Raw genomic sequence first — 20,684 nt, 5'->3', positions numbered from 1 at the left:
GTAACTGTGCCTCACAATCTGGACCACAAAATCACTCGACTCTGAGCGCAAATCTCCATGAAAACATGGCAATATAGGGAAAAAATGGTGTTTTCTTTCCTAATTATTCAGACGCTTCTTCGTGACAGTCTTGAAACTGGCTGGGAAATACAGCTGGATGTTGCAAAGTTTCAGTTCTAGACTATTATGATTAAAATACTACATTTCTAGTTCTCATTGGAATTTATCTGTAACGAAATAAGATGAAAAAAATGCAAGACTAAATCACACAGCAGTTAAATTTATAACCAGACGTATCTGCTTTTGCTTCCCTGGGAAATGCTGGCTCTCAGGACCGCCTACATGCACTGTCTCCCGGGGGGTGATGAAACACAGGTTGGACCTCGTCAGACCTTCGTCAGCGGATGGGTCCTGTTAGAGTCAACAGCCGACCCTGCCCAGCCCCCAGGAAGGCAGAAGAGACCAGCCCCACCAGGGCTCCCCTGCTCAGCCAGAACCTTTCAAGCCTGGACAAAGTTCCCCATTGCTGTTCCCGGCAGACAACGTGATCCGTAAGGGTGCAAATCCGTTTAGAATTTGGTCCTGGCAAGTTACAAAGGTGCAAACAAGCTGACATCACCAGGAGCTTTAACTTCAGCGCCAGCTATGAGATTCCTTATTGAAAATGCTAAGGGCTTTTTTTTTTTCCAAGCTTTTTCTGAAGCAAAGTTAATTTTAGATTAGTCCCTCAGGCTGTGATAACTCCTCAGTGTTGCTCTGTAAACAAGAGAGGAGAGTCTTCTTGCATTTATAAGACTCTGATGCAAATGATCCCATGAACAAGAACACTAATAAAAGCTGCCATCACTGTACTACCCTGTTTGCAACTGTAACTGATAGAAAACTTTCTCTGCGAGGCTTGGTTATCTGCTGCAAATGAGGTGTTTCAGGAATGTTAGTCATCTGAGACCGTGTACTTTCTAACAGTACCAGTTTCAGCGTTGTGTGCTCAGGGAACTGCTCATGCCCGTGTGCTCCTCAGGTGGGAATTAAGGGACCTACCCAAGGACAGCTGACTCTCCAGACACCTCAAGTCCTGCTGCACTTGCAGCACCTCTTCAACGAGTAAGTGTAAAGCTGGTTGGCACCAAGGCCCGTCAGAGCTGAGAGAGGCTGCGAGGCAGCTGGACTCCACCTGAAGCAGCGGCCATGGGAGGTTAAGGCATGGCCTGAGAAGAAGGGATGGCCTCGGAAGGCAATAGGTTTCTACCAGTTAAAAATTTGGCTGTTGAAGGAATTGGAGGTCTCTCAGCTACAAGCCAGTTGAGTTGTGGGGACAACCACAAAGAACAGTTCCATTTTCTGTCCATCTCAGCTTGAGAGGAGAGTTTGAACGGTGAACTCTGCGTCCGAGACGAGTGCCCAACCCTGGGGCCAGGCAGGCACCGCTTCCGCTGGCTGCAGCTACCCCGCTGCATGAAACAAGAAGGCCAGGTTTTGGGACGCAAAAGAAAGCATACAAAAAGGGGCTGGACTCTGCAGCCGGTTAGTTAAAGGGAGAGAGGTCTTTCTAAAGCTGCCTTTGCATTTTACCGGGTTGCACATAATCCCCCCCTTCCTTGCAGCCAAAGTTGTATTACGCCTGCCATGACCAGCCTTGCCGAGAGAAAGAGAAAAGGAAACTTCTCTTTGCACGTGTTCCCGCTACTGCCTTCTCTTTCCCCCACAGCCTGGGGACCAGAATTTCTTCCTTTATGTTTTTAGGCATGGAAAAGTAAGCATATACTTAAACATTTTTTTAAGGTTTAATACCCAAGTCCAGCCCTACTTAAGCAAAGAATTCACAGATGATATTTACAAGTCCAGTGTAATTACCGCAGGGTTGAAAAACGAGTTCTGTGAGTTACGGTACATCATTGTTTTTCTTTTTTCTTTTTTTTTTTTTTTTTTAATGTTACAAAGAACAATGTGCCTTTCATTTCCTGCAGTGCTGTTAAGGTACTTGCAGCTCAAAGCAGCAAGAATACATTAAAAGTAAAAAGCATTTGGTTTGGGCATTAAACATTTTTATTTTTTAGATAAATGCCTCTCCCTCTACAGAAATTGTTTGAGCAATGAATTTGGCACACACTTGTAATCAGCTGTAATAATGAATGCTGTCTTGCTCACTTGAAACGGGAGAATTTACCAACTTCTTTAAAAAGAATTTGCTAATCTACAGTGGTGTGCTACCAGCTTGGAGTTATCGAACCACAATACCACATGCTCGAGAGACATCAGTTGCCTGTAGAAAATGACACAGCGTTCTTCTGCTTTACACAGCACACTTCGTGCGGACCTTTACGCTGCAGTTATTAATTCGCCAGTATTGCCACATCAAACACAAACATTGCCGGGTGGATGTCTGACATCCATTTACTGACAGCAGTAACACAGCGCTGCACCACAATTATTAACTAGTTTGTGCTACACCCTCCTTCCCTTTCCCCGGAGTTAAAACTCCTGCCGGAGCAGAGCAGGATTTGACTTTTAATACCCAATGAATCTCTGAAAGCTAGAATCACAAATAGCCCCACTTGGCAGACAAAAAAAATGAAAAGTTTTCCTACAGAAGTTTAAAATAATCCTACTTTCAAAAAGAAAATCTATCAGATAGCCTTTTCCACAACTGAAAGAGAGAATAAAAGCCCTAGAGAGAGTCCACGGCAGTGCTGAGCTGGGAATTCAGTTGTTCCTGATCCCCAGGCATGCAGTTACTTCACTACATCAGACTAGCCAGTTTGTCACCCTCAGTTCACTGAAAACTAGTTTGTTTATAAAATACAACACCAAACCGGTGCATTTAACAAGCTTTTAAAATCAATAACCTTTTTTTTTTTTGATTGGGTGAATTGCAAAATCACTTTGCAGTGCCAACTGAAATGAAGCTTTTACATACCATTAGGCAACTACAAAAGTGGGGAATTTTCCACACGGGTGTTCCACCCAGCTGGTCAGAAAAAAAAATCTCATTTAAGCAAAATATCAGGACATCGGAACATGCCCCTGCCTTTCGAATGAAGCTGCCGGCCTCTTTCATCATCCCTCGTGCAAATTTCCTCTCCTACATAACAGACAAATTCTGGGTTTTCTTCCTCTCCCCGAGAAGCTCTTTGCCATGCTAACGGACCTGACGGACAGCAGCGCCGCGCACGCCATTCGGTTACACGTTAGCTTTCACCTGGCTTCCAGGACAAGACATCTGGACCTTGGACCATGCATGCACCAACAAGCCCTGTCTCGCCTGCATGTTTGCTCTTCATGACCCTCATGCTCGATATCTCTTTTTCTTGCTAAAAAAAAAATAATAAATCTGTAAATTTTTGCAGTTGTGATCGGGTAAGCGACTGCCTGAAAACTATTCTGGCTTAATGAAGGCTGAAGAAAAGGCCAGAGTTGGTGTCAAAGCCACCAATGAGAGCAGAAGATGTCACCGTTTTCTCTCTCTGTGATGATTCTGCTCCAGAAAATACAACTCTGCAGCCCATTAGAAAATAGGAGTGGCTCTAAAAAAGAAAAGCTTTTTTTCCCATGAACTTCACTTTAATGGAGGTTAGACATACAGGCTTTCCAAAATAACACATACAATTTAGAATGATAAATTAAAATCTGTAGTAGGAGGCCTTCTTTTTCAGGGCTGTATAGTTGACCCTTTTGAACCTACATTACTCAAGGTATGCAAAATATACGTGTATAATAAATAGCTCTAGAATTTATGGAGTGGAACAGAAAGGATATTAACAGGCAAGTAGAGAGGCTGTATAACCCTCACAAGGCCTTTAAAGATTTATTTTTTTAAAATGAAGGAATGCATGCATATAAAAGGTAGTACTTAATCGATACACTTCTTTGTGCCTTCCAGAAACACATGCAAAACGATTCCAAATCTGCCCTCAATCTGGTCACTCTGCTGTTAGCGTCACTGGGAATAAGATTATTCGCAATACTATTTTTCTTTGATTTAAAAAAAAAAAAAATTTCCTCTCTGTGTGGGCTCATTCCCACTCTCAGTAAAATCAATTACGAGCCTCCCATTGACTCCGGAGGGATTTGGATCAGGCCCTGTGGAAGTGGGTCTACAGCAAGTGTAGAACAACGCAGTTAATATGATTTATTGTGTCCGTTTCTGTGCGTGCAGTTTTTCATTTTCTAAAGCCTGCAGTTTTGCTTTCATCCTCACGTTCAGTAGATAAGAGCTGCAGATCGGTGTTGATCTACGCACGGGGTACGCTGCGAGCGGGGGGCTGCGTGCGCTGAGAATGAGCTCAGCTTCTGCCCGGGGGGAGCAACCCCTCCAGGGCCAACAGACTGCCTCAGATGCGGTTGTGAAGAAAATCTCCCACACAGGCACCGCAAAAGGTGCGTTAATCAGTTTGGAGGCTTCTGCTGTGGTGGGGAAAAATACCCTTTAGTAAAAGTGAGAAAAAGAAAAAGCCTTCTCGTGTTTGTTAAAAAAAAAAGTACCTTTTGCAGGTCACCAGTAAAGTTCCAAGAATTCACTAAAAGCTTGTTTTACAAGGAAGACTCAGGCTCCAAATCAGAGATATTTCATTTCACTAGGCTCTTAGAGATTTTACATTATTAAACACTGACATTGCTGCTTTTCAGGGTGGTTGTTGAGTAACGGGCTTCCTTAAGACTAAGAAACTGCAGGGTAAGAAGAACTGTGGTTTAATAGCTGTGAAAGAATATTATCTAAACATGAAATAATAACATGCTTGGTGCCTAATACATTCTAAATTAAAATATGATTTAATAAACATAGGCAACATATTCCCTACAAAAAAAATAGCAGAATTGGCAGAACAAAAATCACAGTTTAGTCAGTTCTTCTCTTAACCTCGCAATCCTTTGGCTACAAATTAGAATTTCTGTGAACAGGATTGATAAGGGAAATTAGACACTGTCTTTCAGAAACAACAGAAATGCTTTAAGATGGTATGTTTAGAGATGAGCAGCACAAAATCTATCAAAATATGAAACCTTTCATATTGCAGTGGGAGGAAAATACAGGAACCCCAAAAGCCAAAATCTTACGAGCCCAATGAGCCCTACGTTCTATGTCCTGTGATACAGGCTTGTATTTTTAAGTTTTTTATGTACCTAAACGTCTTCTCCTTCCCTTAATTCTATCTGCCGTTGAAACCCCGATCCAAAGGCAGTCTGGATGTGAATGCAGCCCTTCAACCTCACTCCCACTTGCAGTTTATTCGGTTGCTAATAACGTCCCCAAAACACACACTGAACACACGGACAGCTGTAGGGATGCACTGCAAAGATTTGAGGCAAAACCAGGTAGCTACTCTGTGAAAGGGCAATCACGGTTATATTATTATAAATACAATATTTCTACATGAGATGGATTTAAATGCACCAAAAACGGTGGCAGGTTGTAACGACACAAACCCTTCGCACAAATTCTTTTCCGTGTATGCACAGTAGACCCCAGTACAGCGGATCCCCCATCTACATTTAGGTCTTTTAAAAAAAAATCTGGTTACGGATAAAAAAAGTCAAGAAAAACTATTATTGATAATCACTTTCACTTTGGGAGGCATTATTTCTGAGTCCTAAATATAAGTAGTAAAACAAAACTCAGTTGCCGATGGGCCAACAAAAATTGTTGAGGTCTACCTTACTTAAACATAAAAAGGAAGAGAAGCTGTTCCCTTACACACATACTTATCCTTTCACATACCAGTCCCTACAGAAATTCCCTATTATTGAATCTTTTTTTTTTTTTTTCCAGGCTGCTTTACAATGCAAGCCATTGATTCAGTAGAAGCTCTTGCTTCTACTTTAAAACTGTCCCAGTTCAAAGAATATTAGCGTTCCCCAAATTCACGGTCCTGCTGCTACTTCCAAATAAGCTCAAGCCGCTGCCACCTGCCGCGATGGTATTGCAAAGAGATACATACAGAGAAGAAGGAGCAACAAGCTCTAGTTGGGCCTCCCTGCCCTGCTTACCCGTAGTATCTACAACCTTTAAAGCACGCCAATAAAAAATTACAGACAACGCCGGTAGCACCTGTATCAGCCCCGCAGCGGGTACTCGCCTGAGCAGCTGGTGTGTTTATAGGTGTGTGGCCCTGCCCTGAAACTGCGACGTTTGGGAGCATCGCTGCCCACTTTTCTTTAGCAGATTTTTGCAGTAGAGAACGGGTCTGCAGAAAACATCTTTCAAAGCAACCATTTTGTTTCGGGGGACTATCTGAGATCCTGCACTCTAAAATGATGGCTGGCCACATACCGAAAGTTAGGTACTTCAGTGTGTCATGTGAGAGCATCAATAAACAAAATGAAGTTAAAAGCACATAGATAAAAATGAAAGCGATGAAGCACACGCACCCCTAGGGGGTCATGACTCACGGCCCAGGGACTGACAGCCTTTGCTACGGAGGAATAAGGATATGGGTTGCATACAGCAGGCTCTTTAATGGCATCTCCCTAATTAAAATTATTTTTAAAGGGAAAAAAAAATATCTCTCTCCAGGACTGGAGAAACAAGTGCTACCTTAGATTAGGGCAACAGTAGCATTTTAACCATGAGGAGAGTACACAACCTATTTGTAGCTATCCCATGTCAATTATTCTGAATAATCTTTTTATGTTAGACATAGGAAAAAAAATCTTTATAAATATGGGCTGTTTTAATATCCCAAAGCAGGAGCAGCAGGTAAGAACTTACCATTTTCTGGCTGGTCCTTAATATCAGCTTCACTTGGCTGGCTGGGACTTTCAGATTGACTTGAATCTGAAAAACATAAAATACAGCCAAAAATTACAGGGTCTGCTGTGGAAAATAGATCAGAGGCGCCAGACTTCCTCAAAAGGCTGAGAGTACAAACTAAGGACAGGAGTGTTGCACCAGGACATGATAATGCAAAAGTCCCGTGCCGAGGTAATATTTTCGCTAGGAAAAAAAAAAAAAAAGAATCTTGTTTACGGCACTACACAGAGTGCTTGGTGTGTGCATTAGCATAAATTAAGCTTTGAGAATCCTTCTTTTTAGAGAAGGCATATTTAAACTACTCTCCTACATGTTTTTTATAATGCAGCCTCTATGTTGTATACAAACCAGAGCCTTAATCCAACACATAGTAAAGTCTCGAAACATATTTTCAAGCAGGCATAGAAAGGTAACTAAGCAACACTACAAAGTCGTGGGGATTGTTGTCTACACATTTCTGGAACCAAATCTGCAAAACTGATAGAAGAGCTGATTTTTGTCATACTTTTGCAGTGGGTACAGGACTGTGAGATCACCGAGATGTATGGCAGTGCCTCTGCTTTGCGGTGGTATGAACGAGACCAGACACTGGATAAACCGCTTTAGAACTTGTGCAAATAACGGGTCCTACAAACTCCCAGCTAACGCTCTCCAACGAACACAATTTATTTGCCTAAAACAATAAAATGACCTATAAAAGGATATGTGTAAATAAGAGTGTTTTGCATTTTTTACACATTATTAACTCTACTTTACGTGAAGATGATCTTTCTGTGGTTCAAAAATTATTCTTAGTAGAAGTCCTAGTCAAATAGTATTTTCCTTCTTAATTATTTCTATCACTATGAGTCGGGAAAAAAGGTCCCTTTACCTGTGTGGAAAAATATTTTTTTAAAAATTCCCTCAAATTACTGTTTTTGCAACTAATAGAAAAAGGTTTCTTCTTTCTTTTTTTTTTTTTTTTTTTTTTTGTCTCCCTCAGAAATTGTTCTGTAGTTTATTGATCCCATTAAAAAAGTTTTTGCCGTGAAACAAAACTTGGGAAATGAAACCACTTGCTACTGCACCAAAAACACGCCCAATCGTGGCAAACCTATTTTCTGACTTCACCTTGACTTTGCAGAGTTTAGAATTAGCTGTCTGAAATTTGACCACATTTCAGTGAGAAGTCAATGCAAGATCAAAAGGTCACGACACTTAACTGTGATTAAATTGAAAATCTTACTTCTATTGCAACAGAGTGATAACACCACCCCTTCTTTTTCTTTGAGGTATTAATAGCGCTGGAAGAAGCAGTACTACTACTGACCTTGGGTCAAGCAATGCTAATTTATTGCTTTAAAAAGGTTCCTTGCTTTTAAGCAAATGAAGATTTTAATTACCGCAGAGCACTATAAAGAAAATGCCTATTTTAAATATTCAAATTTTTTTTTTTTTACCTGCTGACTGTATGCATTAGGTATCATTCAGAAGCTTAGAGGACAATCTCGTATAAATTAAAAACTACAAGTAGAAAAAAAGTGCTCACAAAACAAAGTTTGATAAATTTCGGAGTATAAACATTCAGAATATTTAGCAAAGAAAGCTTCAGTCCTGTTACTTCTGTTTAAAGTAAGTGAAATTCTCCTAAAAAGTGGTATGTTTCCCAGTGTGTCCAGAATCCATTTCCTCTCTTTTGCATTTATTATTTTTAATAATTTCTCCAATGAAGCTAGTGAAAAAAATTACTGTCACTTCTGCAATTTTCTTTTAAATATTAATCTTTTGAGTTATCTTTACCTGAAGCTCAAATCAGTGACAGCAGATAGACTACCGGGTAACACGCACAGGGCTGTTATATTCCGGACGCTAGATTTTGGCACAAAGTTTCATGTTTCCGATACCGCAAAGGTAGAAACAAAGGTAAAATAGTAGGAATGTAAAATATTTAGTTAATATTCAAAGTCAACATTCAACGGATTTCATTTTACAGGGCAGGCATTAGACTTTTGCCTATTTTTTAAGGTTTTTCTTTTCCTCCAGCAAGCCATGGTTCAATCAGCGTTTGGGCTTTATGTTTAAAGTAGGGTCAGAATTCCACAAAAAAATTTATACATATGGAAAAGCCCCGGCAGAAATATGGGACTCGAAGCGTGTTTTGCTTTCAAAATTTTAAACAATCCAGGGACGCAGGGCTCGGGACGAGGGCTCGGTGGCAGCCCCCAGGCTGGCACCCTGGCTGGCCAGCACAGCCCTTGCAGCCGGTGGGCAGCGCACGCAGCCCGAGCTGCTCCTGGATTTCGAGAAACAAAGTACTTTTGTTTGGATTGAGTGCTGCTTTTCCAACACCAAAGCTAGTGGCACAAGCGAGACTCTACTGGCCGTAGCACATTTGTTTGCACACTGAATCTTAACTTTCTTCTTTTATTACGCTGGCTAGCGCGGTAACATTTTTCCGAATTCTGTTTTCCTGCAACCCACCCCTTCTGCTGAAATTAAATATTAATTTCTAAAACAGACAACAAAGGCTTGAAGCACTATTCTTCATGGAGAGGCACGGGGCAATAAAACGCAGGACGAGGTAGAATTAAAACCAATCTGTACGGCGGTAGAGATCAGGGGAGGCTACCGAAAACATGTACTGGGCAAGCGTATGCTCAGCATTGTTATGCAAGGTGGCATCTTGTGGAAACCCCAGATAAGAAGACTGAGTTAAGGCACTTAGCCAAAATGTTTATATGCAGAATTTTGCTTCCCTGATTTTATTCAGATGCCGCAGATGATCCGGTACATATAAATGTGCCGCCACATGGTTAAGGGATTGGCAAAATCAGAGCCGTTGTATTTTACAGTCTTGCCTAGGACGAGAGAGAGTCTTGCTCAGCCTCCACCGCTCGCACTCTGCTTTTTCAGCAGTTGGCAGTAACTCCTGTCAGGGCTTTTTTGTTGTTTTGCACATGGAAACTTTAAAATTCCAGTTTTCTGAACGTTCAGTGTTTTGCGGGCTCGGCTGCAACGGGAGGGGGAATGTCTGTCCTGCTGAGTCAGTTAGCCAAACAGGTGACCGGAGGAATAAATTAATTTTTGCCCATACATAATTGATATAAATGGAAGATCGTTTTCATAAGCATTTGCATTAAATCAATAAAATCACTTACTATAGAGCAGTTTAACAATTCATTTGATTTTCTCTTTTCTATATATTTGATAGCCACTCTGCAAAACAGTATACACTTTATGCCTATTTTCTTTAGCAACAACACTGCCAGTTAAATTCTACCACCTGCAATAATTAGAGCCATTGGAAAACACACAAAACAAAATATACAGTAGATGCGAGCCCCTCTTGAATCCGTGGCCCCCTGCGGCAACGAGTTTCATTGGTGCCTTAAGCTAAGGCTGGTAGGAAGCCAAAGAATCTGTATATTACAATAAAGTGCATGTTATTAAGGGGAGGATTTAAATGATTTCAGATGGAGTTGGAAATATTATAGTGAGGAACCACTATTAAGATTGCTGATTTTAAAAAAAAAAAAAAAAAAAATCACCGAGGAATCTAGTTTTATATTTAAGGAAGCTTAACCTTGAATAGCACAATGGGTTTTATTTGGAGTTTTTTTTAGTTAAAGAAAAGTTAGTGGTTGGAATTTTTAACCCTGAACTAGCCGGAGTTAGTGTGAATACGTTCACTGGAGTCAAGGTTTCTGGACAAGAGAAGCCCAAGGGGATCTGGTATCAACCGTAATCACGGGGAAACGGGACAAAAAGCACGTCGAAGGTATTTTGCTCTCCACTTCCAAGAATCAACTATGATTAAGGGATAAAAAAAACCAACAAAACAGGCTAGTGTTTCCGAAGTAGCATTTCCTACTACGTCTGTTCTCTGTTCCTCTTTGGATCTGTTTTTTAAGCTCACGCTACCCCAGCGTGACCACGGTGGTTACTCCTGAGACCTGGGTCTGCCTGATCTCAGCCCGTAAAGCAGGCGGGGACCTTCAGCTCCAGGATGGAAGCTCTGGACTTTTCAATACACAATTTTGCTTTTCGGCTGCAGCAGGAGCGCAGCCCCAGCCAGGCTGCAGGACGGCTACGTGGAAGCAGGGCTTGCGGCGCTGGAAGAGAGCGCTCCCATTGTTTGGAAAGAATAAAACCTTCCCAGGAAAGTCTGGCCCGTGGACAGGACCAATGTCAACAGGCTGACAATGTTGTTCTTTTTTGCAGACCGTGACACAGACGGTGAAGAGTTGTTCTGCTCCTCCACCAAAAAAAGCCCGCTTCGAGTGTCATGGCACTTCCCAGTGCTAAACCACTCCATGGCTACCTGACTTTGGAGAAATAGGACACTTTCTTGGGCACTGGCACTTTCTCGAAGTGCCGTGTTTTCCCGGGCGTGCTGAATCCCGCCCGGGGTGGCCGTGACCTATGTCTGCCAGTCTGCGTGAACAGAATTACCGGGTGTCAAGATTATTTTTTACCTACATAGAGTAGAGCCAGCCCCCACCAGCAACGGAGCCCTCGCTATAGCAGCTAACTCAGGTGCAGATGCATCTTATCCTCTAAACAGTAAAGGTGATCCCTGCGTCGTGGAGAAAAAAAAATATCCGGCGATGCCAGATGAGCAAGGCTGCGCTGGCACTGCCCATGCTGAGCCCGCTCTCCAGCTAAATAAAGCGGGCTCCCGCTCCTCCCCTGCCAGCCCAGCACCTCGCAGAAAGCACCGCAGAAATGCACCGGTTACATTTTCCATTCATATCATGGTGGTTTCTTTGGTGTGTGGGGGGAAATATTGTATAATAAACTGACATATTTTATTCAAGTTTCAGAGTCCTATTTGTAATAAAAAATTTATATGGCTGGGTTGTGTTCATGCAATAAATTTTTCATCTATAATTTTGGGCATGGATTCTACCAAAGATTTATATATGTTAAAAAAAAAAATCTAAATCATGCTCCTTTCTATACAGTCTTACGTGGTGAGCTTAAGGGATTTACAAACAGAAACCAGCACCAAGACTGAGGCTTTTTTACACTCACTTTCCCTTCATTATACATTATAATATAAACACACAGACATTGCTCCATATACGCTACAATTATTATTTACGGCTATTTTGGTGGCTACTACTATTTCTTTTAAGGAAGGCCTGGCTCTCCGTTTAGCTCCAGCCATCGCTTTCAAGTCAACTTTTATAGGGAGTTCAAAGTGCTTCATTATCATACACCTCACCGTCGCACATGTACATATCCGCACCAGATTTCCAGTTTTATTTTATACCCCCCTGTACAGTACGCCCCATCCCCGCCGCTCTCGAACAAGGTTCTGCAGCGGTAAAAATCCCCGCAGTGCCAGCCTGGTTTTTTGGTTGGTTGTGTTTTTTGTTTTTTTTTTTTTTTTTGTTTTTGTTTTTTTTTATAAGGAGAGGACTCCTAATTCCTGTACACTGGGAAAGAGATTATCTTTGATAATGGAAATGTAAATCAAAGCTTGCTGTTGTTTATTCCAGACAGACATTTGTGTGTTAAGTCTGTTTATCAGGCAACACTTTGTCTAAGCCAGGAAGTAGTCAGCCTTTGTAACAAGATGTATGCAAATGATTTTCCCATGAGCCCTTGCCACAAAACTTTTGTGGCAAAAACCCTCCTTGTTACTTCACCAGTAAGACGCTCCTAAGCTACCCCGTAAGTAGACTAGCAACAAAACAGCTAGCTAGACTATGCTGATGAGTTTGAATGAGACCAAAACATGTGCCCACAGTCTGTTGCTCGGTATTGTAAGCAGACTTTGTGTATTACATCTGTTTATCAGGCAACACTCTGTCTGCTGGGGCGGCTTTGTACCAAGGTAGATGCAAACAAAGATCTCCACAACTCTCCGGCTAACTTTTTATTTTTTTTGGAGGCAGAAATTCCCCGTTACTTTCCTCCCCGTAGGAAATAAGGACGCGAAACTTCACTGAGAGGCTGCGAGACCCTAAAGCTGTATCAAAATGGTTTCATTTTAAATCAACTTTCTTTGTTCTCACAAGCCCATAAATGATTTACTGCTATCGTGTGATAGCCTAGAATGTGGGGAATCTGTGTATTCCCATATTTGTTCCTTGATATTACAAACAAGTATTTGATTCACTTCTAAATGTTTGTTTTTAAAACAGTTTACAGCCTTTGATTCCTGCTTACTGATTCATTTCTGAAACATTTTCTATTTATTCCTTTGCAGTAGCAAACGTTAATTTTGACTTAATTCAAATTGTCATCAAAGGCTTCCTTAAGAAATCCCACAGCACAGATTTTATTTGTTATAATAAAATATTCTTAAAGTAAACATCATGCGACTGTGTTTTTTTTAATTCCAAGAGATACAAAAATCCGTTACCCAAAGGATTCAAATTGGTTCAGCCCTTTTTCCTAGACAAAATAAACACTTTAGGACTTTACTTGTTTGTATTCTCCTCAGTGGTGCTGTATGCATCACCAGCTAAAAACAAAGAAACTTTTAGCTGCTCAGACAAAATGCAGAAGCTCCCCAAACAACGAAGCGGGGGGGTGGGGAAGCATTCAGAAAGTCTGACAGTCCATTCAATATAGGGATGATGGCCATAATGCATCCAGGGTCCCCTTGCTAATTAAATATGCATTGGCACAGTTTTGATCGATGCAAGCCATGGATCAGATGACACACCTGCAAAATCTTGAGCCCAGAGCTCCCAGGAAAAGGAAAATACAGGCTGTCTCCTTATCTTTGTTTTCAAAGGCTCTCAATTTCTGTGCTTAGATATCTAATTTAATTCTCTCACCCCTCAGCAAACTGGATTAGGAAAGTCAATACTGCCATTGTGCATCGACAGGAACACACAGCTTTCCTTTTATTCAATTTAGCCATGACCTTTAGACAAAGATAATGACAACTGTCTAAAAGTAAGGTAAGGCCTTAAGGAAGACCCTGCAGCGGGGCCCCTCTCGCTTTCTGCGGCTCCGCTGCCCGGCAAGAGCCCACCAGACATGGAGCAAATTCAAAAATGCATTTTCTCCCCAGGCGGCACCGACCAGCCTGGCCGTGTGGCACCTTCGGCCGCCAAGGGCTCTGTCCCACCCCGAGGAGCTGAGACACCTCGTCACCGGCGTGGGACGGCGGCCGGACCCTGGCGAGCCGTTTGCCAAGAGGTGGCAACGTCTCCGGAGGAAGCACGCGTGCCAAGAGCAAGTGCCGAGCCCTTGCACGAAGAGGGACCGCGCCGTCCTATTTTTTCTGCGGCTGTTAGGGAAACGGTGAAACGGAAGGGTCAGGCAAGTGTCGGCGGTAGCACTGATTTCTAATTTCTGGCTCCGATACCTGGGGAGGAATTGTAATCCTAGAGCGAAGTGCACGGCGCGGAGAGCCGCACACAACCCCGCTTGGCTGCAGCAGAAGGAGGAACCGGCACGCGGATTTTCCTGGAGCTGAGCTGAAGCCAATGGAAATGACATTACTTTCCGATAGGTCTCGCATCAGTATTTTTACCAGCCTTCCTACGTTAGATAGCATCTTTCTAATACATCTGTAAGGGAAGGACAGAGAACATGCTCTAAGCTAACGAACAGCTATCAGACAGTAATCCACTTTGGTACCTACAGATACAGGTTGTACCTGAATCAGTGATTTAGGCATATAAAAATTCATATTCATTGAGCAGCCCAGCTCCACAAAATGTTAGCTTCCAGGCTGCACAATGTTTAATTCTGCAGTATTTTTTTAGCTGTATTTAAAAATATACTTGGCATTTCTAGCTGTGGACCAATATTTTTCTCATGTCTTTTTATACAGATTTGGAGGGAAAGATATTTGTAATGGAAAAAAATATGTGCAAAGTTGGATTGCTAAGTTTCTGTAATCTTGGGAAATAAAAAAAGGCAGCCTATGTAAGAGCTACAAGAAACCATATGGATCAACAAGAGCTGCCCTCATATCCCTGGGAAATATAAATTAACCTACATTTCATCATCATAAACCCCAAAATAAAAAATCTAATTAGAGTCTCTACCCTCAGATTCACTTCTAGAAAATTTGCTTATCCCCCTCACAAAATGATTTACAGTACTTACATCCATTTCTTCAGAGTGATTTAAATTTATTGAATCATTTCAATTTTTAGAGAGCTTCCATTTGGATCTGTATGGGTTTCTAGACATATGCAGTGCTCAGTTATTTAAAATTAATTGCAGTACAATAATTTTAAATTGCTTCACACTATACGAATCTCAAGTGCTTTGAAATATTTGAACCATTCTATTTAGAAGCCATCAAACTTCTGAGCACATGCATCAAAGAGTTGTTTTAAAAGCCGAAGGGCCGTACTGATGTTCCCAAAGTGCAGGTGAGCACGGCTCTGGGCATGCTCAGTGCACACGGATCTGAATTTATAGAACAATTCAACAAATTTTGCCCGAATGTCAATCTTTAATTAACAAAAGCGGATTCTGTAATAATTTCCAACCGCTAAAAAATTTCTAAAACTAGAAAAGCACTGTTATAAAATAATGGCATACATTAAAACTATTATTACTTCTAATGTATATTTATAGAACATCCTTTTATCCTGGAAATTAAAACATCTTATTAACATTAAACTAAGCTTTACAATACCTCTGTGGGAAAGGTGAGCATAACTATGCCCGCTTTACGCAGGGATGAAGGAGGCACATAGAGGTTAAGTGATTTACCTTCAGAAGCACAGTTACTAAAAGGAGTAAAAAGCACAGGACTGAGCTCTCAAGCCGCTGCTCTAGATAATAAAGTATCATTCCCACCAATGCAGCCATTACAATGGCAACGGCAGTGCCCGCTTAGGAAGCCTTGAACTACATTATATAGAAAATTACTTGGTAGAGTGGATCCAAAGTCACCTAGAAGGGATATTTCCAGTCACCCTTAGGTTCTGTTTCGCTCGCCTTTTTTTTCTTATTAGGCATTTTGGGAAACAAGAAATAATTTCTCCATTCCTCTCCGGAGTATTTTTGAACTCAATTTAACAATAACAACAACAGTGTTTAGGGTGGCTAAAGAGCTGCTTTTGTAATGCCTGACTTCATGTATAAAGGCAAGTGAAGACGAAAGGGTGCGATGAGCAGATCTGGTAGCTTTGGTCAAAGTCTCCAGGTCTGCCTCTATGCAATTTTACAATGGTGAGTAAACCAACATCAGCAAAGCAGGATTATGTCCACCATATGGTGAGACTCCATTGGCGGTAGTACAGTCACCCAATTAATCTCTATCCCCTGCCATCCCCTTGTTATTTATTTATTGTGACAAACTCATCCTTATGGGACCCAAGGCAGGGAGCTGCGTATTCCCAGGCTATTCTCATCAGTGCCCATCCTCATTCTTTACCCGTGCTGCCCAAGCAGTAGCTGGCGGTCTGGTACCTCTCCTCTGGCCAAGACGCACGGTGCTACAAGGTCACGACCAAGGAGGCTCTCTAGATTTTCCCTACCAGACAGGAATAGAGGATTTTTCAAACCTGCTCTCCATCAAAAAGCCAAATAAAACCCACTCCTTGACAACAAGCACAGCCTTCTTCAACTGCTTTCCAAAGCTCGCCTTTTTAACATCACATGAATAACCAAGCTGCTTCTGGAGACCATCAAAGTGTTCATATATTTCAGTCTGTGCCTCTTGCTAAGTTCTCTCTCCAGCCAGAGCTGTTCACGACTCCATCAGCCAGCAAAAACAAAGAAAAACCCTCACCAAATCAACAAACTGGCCAAAATCCCTGACCGCCGCCTCCTTTTTCAACCTCTCCCGCTTCTCCTTCCCCTATAGGACAGGTGTAAAATTTTCCTATGACTAACCGAAAATTCAAGTAGGAATCTATATATCAAACAAAATAAAGAATACTTAAAAAGAACTCTTAGCATGGGCCCGTTTTCCCTATTAAGGATTATTCTATTTCACACAGGGAAAACCGATATTGATAATAAAAAGATGTGCGATTATTCAAGGAATAAACAAAAGGTGAACTAATATTCCATGGAGTTTTTGTCAGTAACAGATTAATATCAAGTTATAGATGGGGCAATCTGAAGAAAGTTTAGGCACTGTTCTATGGATCTACACTAACAGCCCCGTTTTCACAACTCTCTCTCGTTTTGATGTGCCTGACACCTTTCCTCTTGGCCTCCGATTTCAGCCCCTGTTAAGTATGTATTTTTTGTAGTGGCCAATTTTTTTAATTTTTTTTTTTTCTGGCAGTTGTCTTTTCCTTGTTCTGGGCACTCCGAGGAGTTCAACGTGGCATGTGAAAAATTTCCATTTCAGGTTTTCTTAAGCCTTCCGCAAAATTAAACTGCTGGCAAAAATACATAGATATATAAAATCATACAGCAGAAAAGGCTGCTCGATGGTTCCCTTTCCTCCCTCCCTACCTGCCTCTCTCTTGCCTTTTTTTTTTGAAAATAATTGTAGAAATATTGCCATCAGCCAAAAGCCTTTCTCGAACTGAAAAGTCAGAGGATTTTGCACACAAAGAATTGCCACTGATTGCCGCTCCGTGGATATGTTTCTACTCTCACAATATTGTAGACTGCGAAGAAGAACAGAGAATTACCATAAAAATCAGGACGTGTTTTGTTGCATCAGTATCATGTTGGCATCAACAACATAGACTCGGGCAGAAAAAAAAGCAGCCTTTTGGTAGGCAGCCTACTTGTTCTGTGTTTCTGCTGTGTTTGTAAGCCACGCAAGTGGAGGATAAAGTTAAAACTCAGAGAGAAGTAACATCCTGCAGGCTCGGTACAGAGCTACCACATTGAGTTACAGCAAGATCTGAGGTACGATGGCCATAAATGAGGGAGAAATGGAACTGTATCTACCTCTCAAAGGACAGTGGATCATTACAAATATCTAAAAGAGTTGGGCGCATATGTATATATATATATAAAAAAGGTAAGATTCCCTCACACACACAAACACATTGAAAAAGATTAAGCTTAATGTGTTGACTCTGAAAGTACAACCTAAAATCCATTTTCACTTGGTCCCAGTGCTGCAAAACTAAATTCTAAAGAAGAAAATTAAAACCAGAAAAGTCCAGAGCTCTCAAAACCCGTAACTACAGTGTGTAGACAAAATTTTAATCAAACTTTTTAAGACATGGTTATGATCTGATGAACAGACAGCTTGACTTGATTACATTTTTAAGTTTCAGTTTCTATTTCTGTTTTAAGATGAAAAAGATCATAGAGTGTCAGAAATTTGAATACTGAATAGCAAAAGCTCTTGCAGGTTTAGAAAGCATATAGAAAAGCTGGCAAAAGAAAACGCTATTCCATTGCCACCATCTGCTTTCTGGCATATTGAAGAAACTTTACTAACAGCAACATTTTCTTGCATTAGAATATCTGCTAATTAGTTTTGTTGTAAATTTTTTTTTAAATTACCTTTTACACAGAAGGCAAATAGCCAGTTTTTTTGGCTGGCTACACCTTACACCACGTCTGATAACATTTGCACATGAAGTTCAGTTTACCTCACATTTTTTCTATCAAAATCCTATCTTTAGCGTAGCCAAAGCCTGCAAAAACTTTGCCTTGCTGAGACTAAAGAAAAAAACATCAAACATACGAAGTGTTAAAAATCGCTGAATAACTCAAAGGAAAAAAGATAATTTTGAAGGCGTTTTGGCTGAAATCTATTTTCCTTTGAATTGCATGAGTGTTTTAAAATGTTAAAAACATTACAGAGTGACTAATGAATGTAAAAGAATGATAAAGAGTATGGGTCCAGTTATCAGTGATGTGCCTAAAACAAAATAATTTTGGACAGTCTGCCATGCAAATATTGACTAAAATGTCATAAATAATGTCTGCAACAAAGGGAATCCTGCAAAGGAATATTCTGTTGTACTTAATGCATTGTAGAGTGTGCCTTTTAGCAAGCAGTACGTTTACAGAGCCTGAAAACTTCAGCTGGACAAAAAAAGCTAAAATTCCCTGGATAAATATATTACTAATGTTGGGTTTTGTTTGGTTTTTTTTTTTTTTTTTTTTTCAGAAACAGACCTTCCAAAAAGTTAAAGGTACAGCGTTAGATTTGGAAAATGGTTCACTTAGAAGCTGCCTTTTCAAAAGAAATAAAAGAGTTGTCCAAAAATTAAAAATAGGCCAAGTGTAACCACGTCATTGATTTATGACTATTTCCTCTGCCATTTTTTAACAGTATTTTCACCCATTTATTTGCTGGCACGGCAGAGGCTGTTTGCAGTTCTTTATCATACTGCACTGAAATAAAATGCAAAGACATTGAGCCTAATACTGCCCTGGGCCGGAGCTGAGAGACGTCAAAGGTTCTGTCGAAGAACTTTTTAGGAACTAATTCTGCCTCGGCTGCAGAGTCTGACTGCATTCTGCATGTAGGGTTAGAAATAAAAATGCAATCCTGCAAGAATGATCACAACACAGTTTTGTGTCAGACAAAGTAGGCAGGAAAGGCTTAGAAACTACTTTCAAATCTCAGCATTTTAGTAATTTTATTACTTTTTTAATAGCGTTAAAATACGAAGTCAAAATAAGGAATGACATGGGAAGTTGCACTAGCAGCTCCAGATTACTTGCATCTATACTAACATATTGTGCTATGTGTAATCACAAACAACCCAGTCACTTTTTCTGAAACTCGACTGAAAAAATACAGTCAGGGCTACACTGAAACCTTCTACAAGTTTTTTCAAAAATGTAATTTCTGAGAAAAATTTCACAGCCACAGATATGACAAATAGCAAAGATATTTTACATTTCTAAAGCATCTTTCATCCGAGATCAAAGAACTTCATCAACATTAATTCTCAAAATACTCTTTTGAAATAGAAGTACTATTAAACCAATTTTACCTTTATCTAACTTGATCTATTTTCTTCATAAAATGCTAGCTGCTGTAGTATCTATCTAGGAGGAGCATGACTCTATAGGTTAAGTAACTTGATTAGAAACACTTACTAGATCAGTGGCAGAACCGACAACGATCATGTTCAGGAGTCAAGAATCCTAAACCCTCCCTCTTTTCTAGGCTAATTAAAGACATATAAAAGCAAACTGACTTAAGGAGAACAAAAAAAACCCCTCTACCGTCATGGGATTAAGGTGCCACCAAAGTAAGTGAAGTGTTTGGAATCAGCAGGCACATAAACCAGCTGGTAGGAAATGTTGTCGTAGTGTAGGATAGATGGACAGAGAGAGACACGTGTGAGGGTAACAAATTATATACGAAGAGAAGGAGAGTGCATTTGCTATTTTTAAAAACCTTTTGGAAAAAATTAAGTCAAACTTTCTTAACAAAGATGGGAAGTCTCCCCGCTGAAACACGCGCAGCCCAGTGAGGAAGGGAAACGCCGGCAGACAGAAGTGCTCTCCCTCCGAGGGCATCACTGCGGGGGGCGGACACCCCCGGCTCGGGAAGAGCAGGGGTTTGCCGTTACCCATGAAAAGATTGGTGGGGTACGGGGCAGGGTCTGAGGCCGAAGAATTTAACACTAAACTTATGATTATTTAAAACTAAATTACAAGCTGTGTTACAAAGCATAATTCAGCCTTTGGACCAAGCTTATTCTTGACATAAGCCAACTGGAATTACACCGGCGATAAATTTAGCGCAGTATTTTCATAAGGCTCCTTTTCTTATCATTCCTGCAATCAGGTCATATGTGTCTATAAATGATATCCTCACGTCTGCTTTGTAACATGGATGAAATGTTATCGCCTATGTTGTGCCGCCTCAGAAAACGACGTACACTCTGTGAATGTGCGCGGTACCTACTTTTGATAAAAGCAGCCCCCGTTTTTGAGAGGTGTGTTTTCTAATCCTTTGTGGTTTTGCAGCAGAGGAACTGTTGGATGATGAAGAAAAACATTTCAGCTCCCCTGAAAGTTTGACTATTCCTTTTCAAACAATACAACACAAGATTTGGGACATACTGCTGACACAGCAACA

The 20,684-nt window shown here is 40.9% G+C and overlaps 1 protein-coding gene across 11 annotated transcripts in view; it reads right to left on the bottom strand.

Annotated features, from left to right (window-relative positions):
* Positions 1-20,684, bottom strand: part of NFIA (nuclear factor I A) — a 258,402-nt gene that overhangs the window by 112,281 nt on the left and 125,437 nt on the right. For 10 of the 11 annotated variants that reach the window (XM_054211819.1, XM_054211818.1, XM_054211817.1 and 7 more), the window contains exon 3: positions 6,707-6,772. The exons of the other annotated variant lie outside the window; for it this stretch is intronic. In XM_054211819.1, coding sequence (XP_054067794.1) covers positions 6,707-6,772 — 66 coding nt within the window. The remainder of the gene's footprint in view (positions 1-6,706; positions 6,773-20,684) is intronic. 11 annotated transcript variants of the gene reach the window in all.

The sequence above is a fragment of the Rissa tridactyla genome, chromosome 8 (genome assembly GCF_028500815.1).
Source record: "Rissa tridactyla isolate bRisTri1 chromosome 8, bRisTri1.patW.cur.20221130, whole genome shotgun sequence".
In the NCBI taxonomy this organism is placed as follows: Eukaryota; Metazoa; Chordata; class Aves; order Charadriiformes; family Laridae; genus Rissa; species Rissa tridactyla.
The sequence above is the reverse complement of the archived record's forward strand: the minus strand, read 5'-3'. Positions and strand labels throughout refer to the sequence as shown.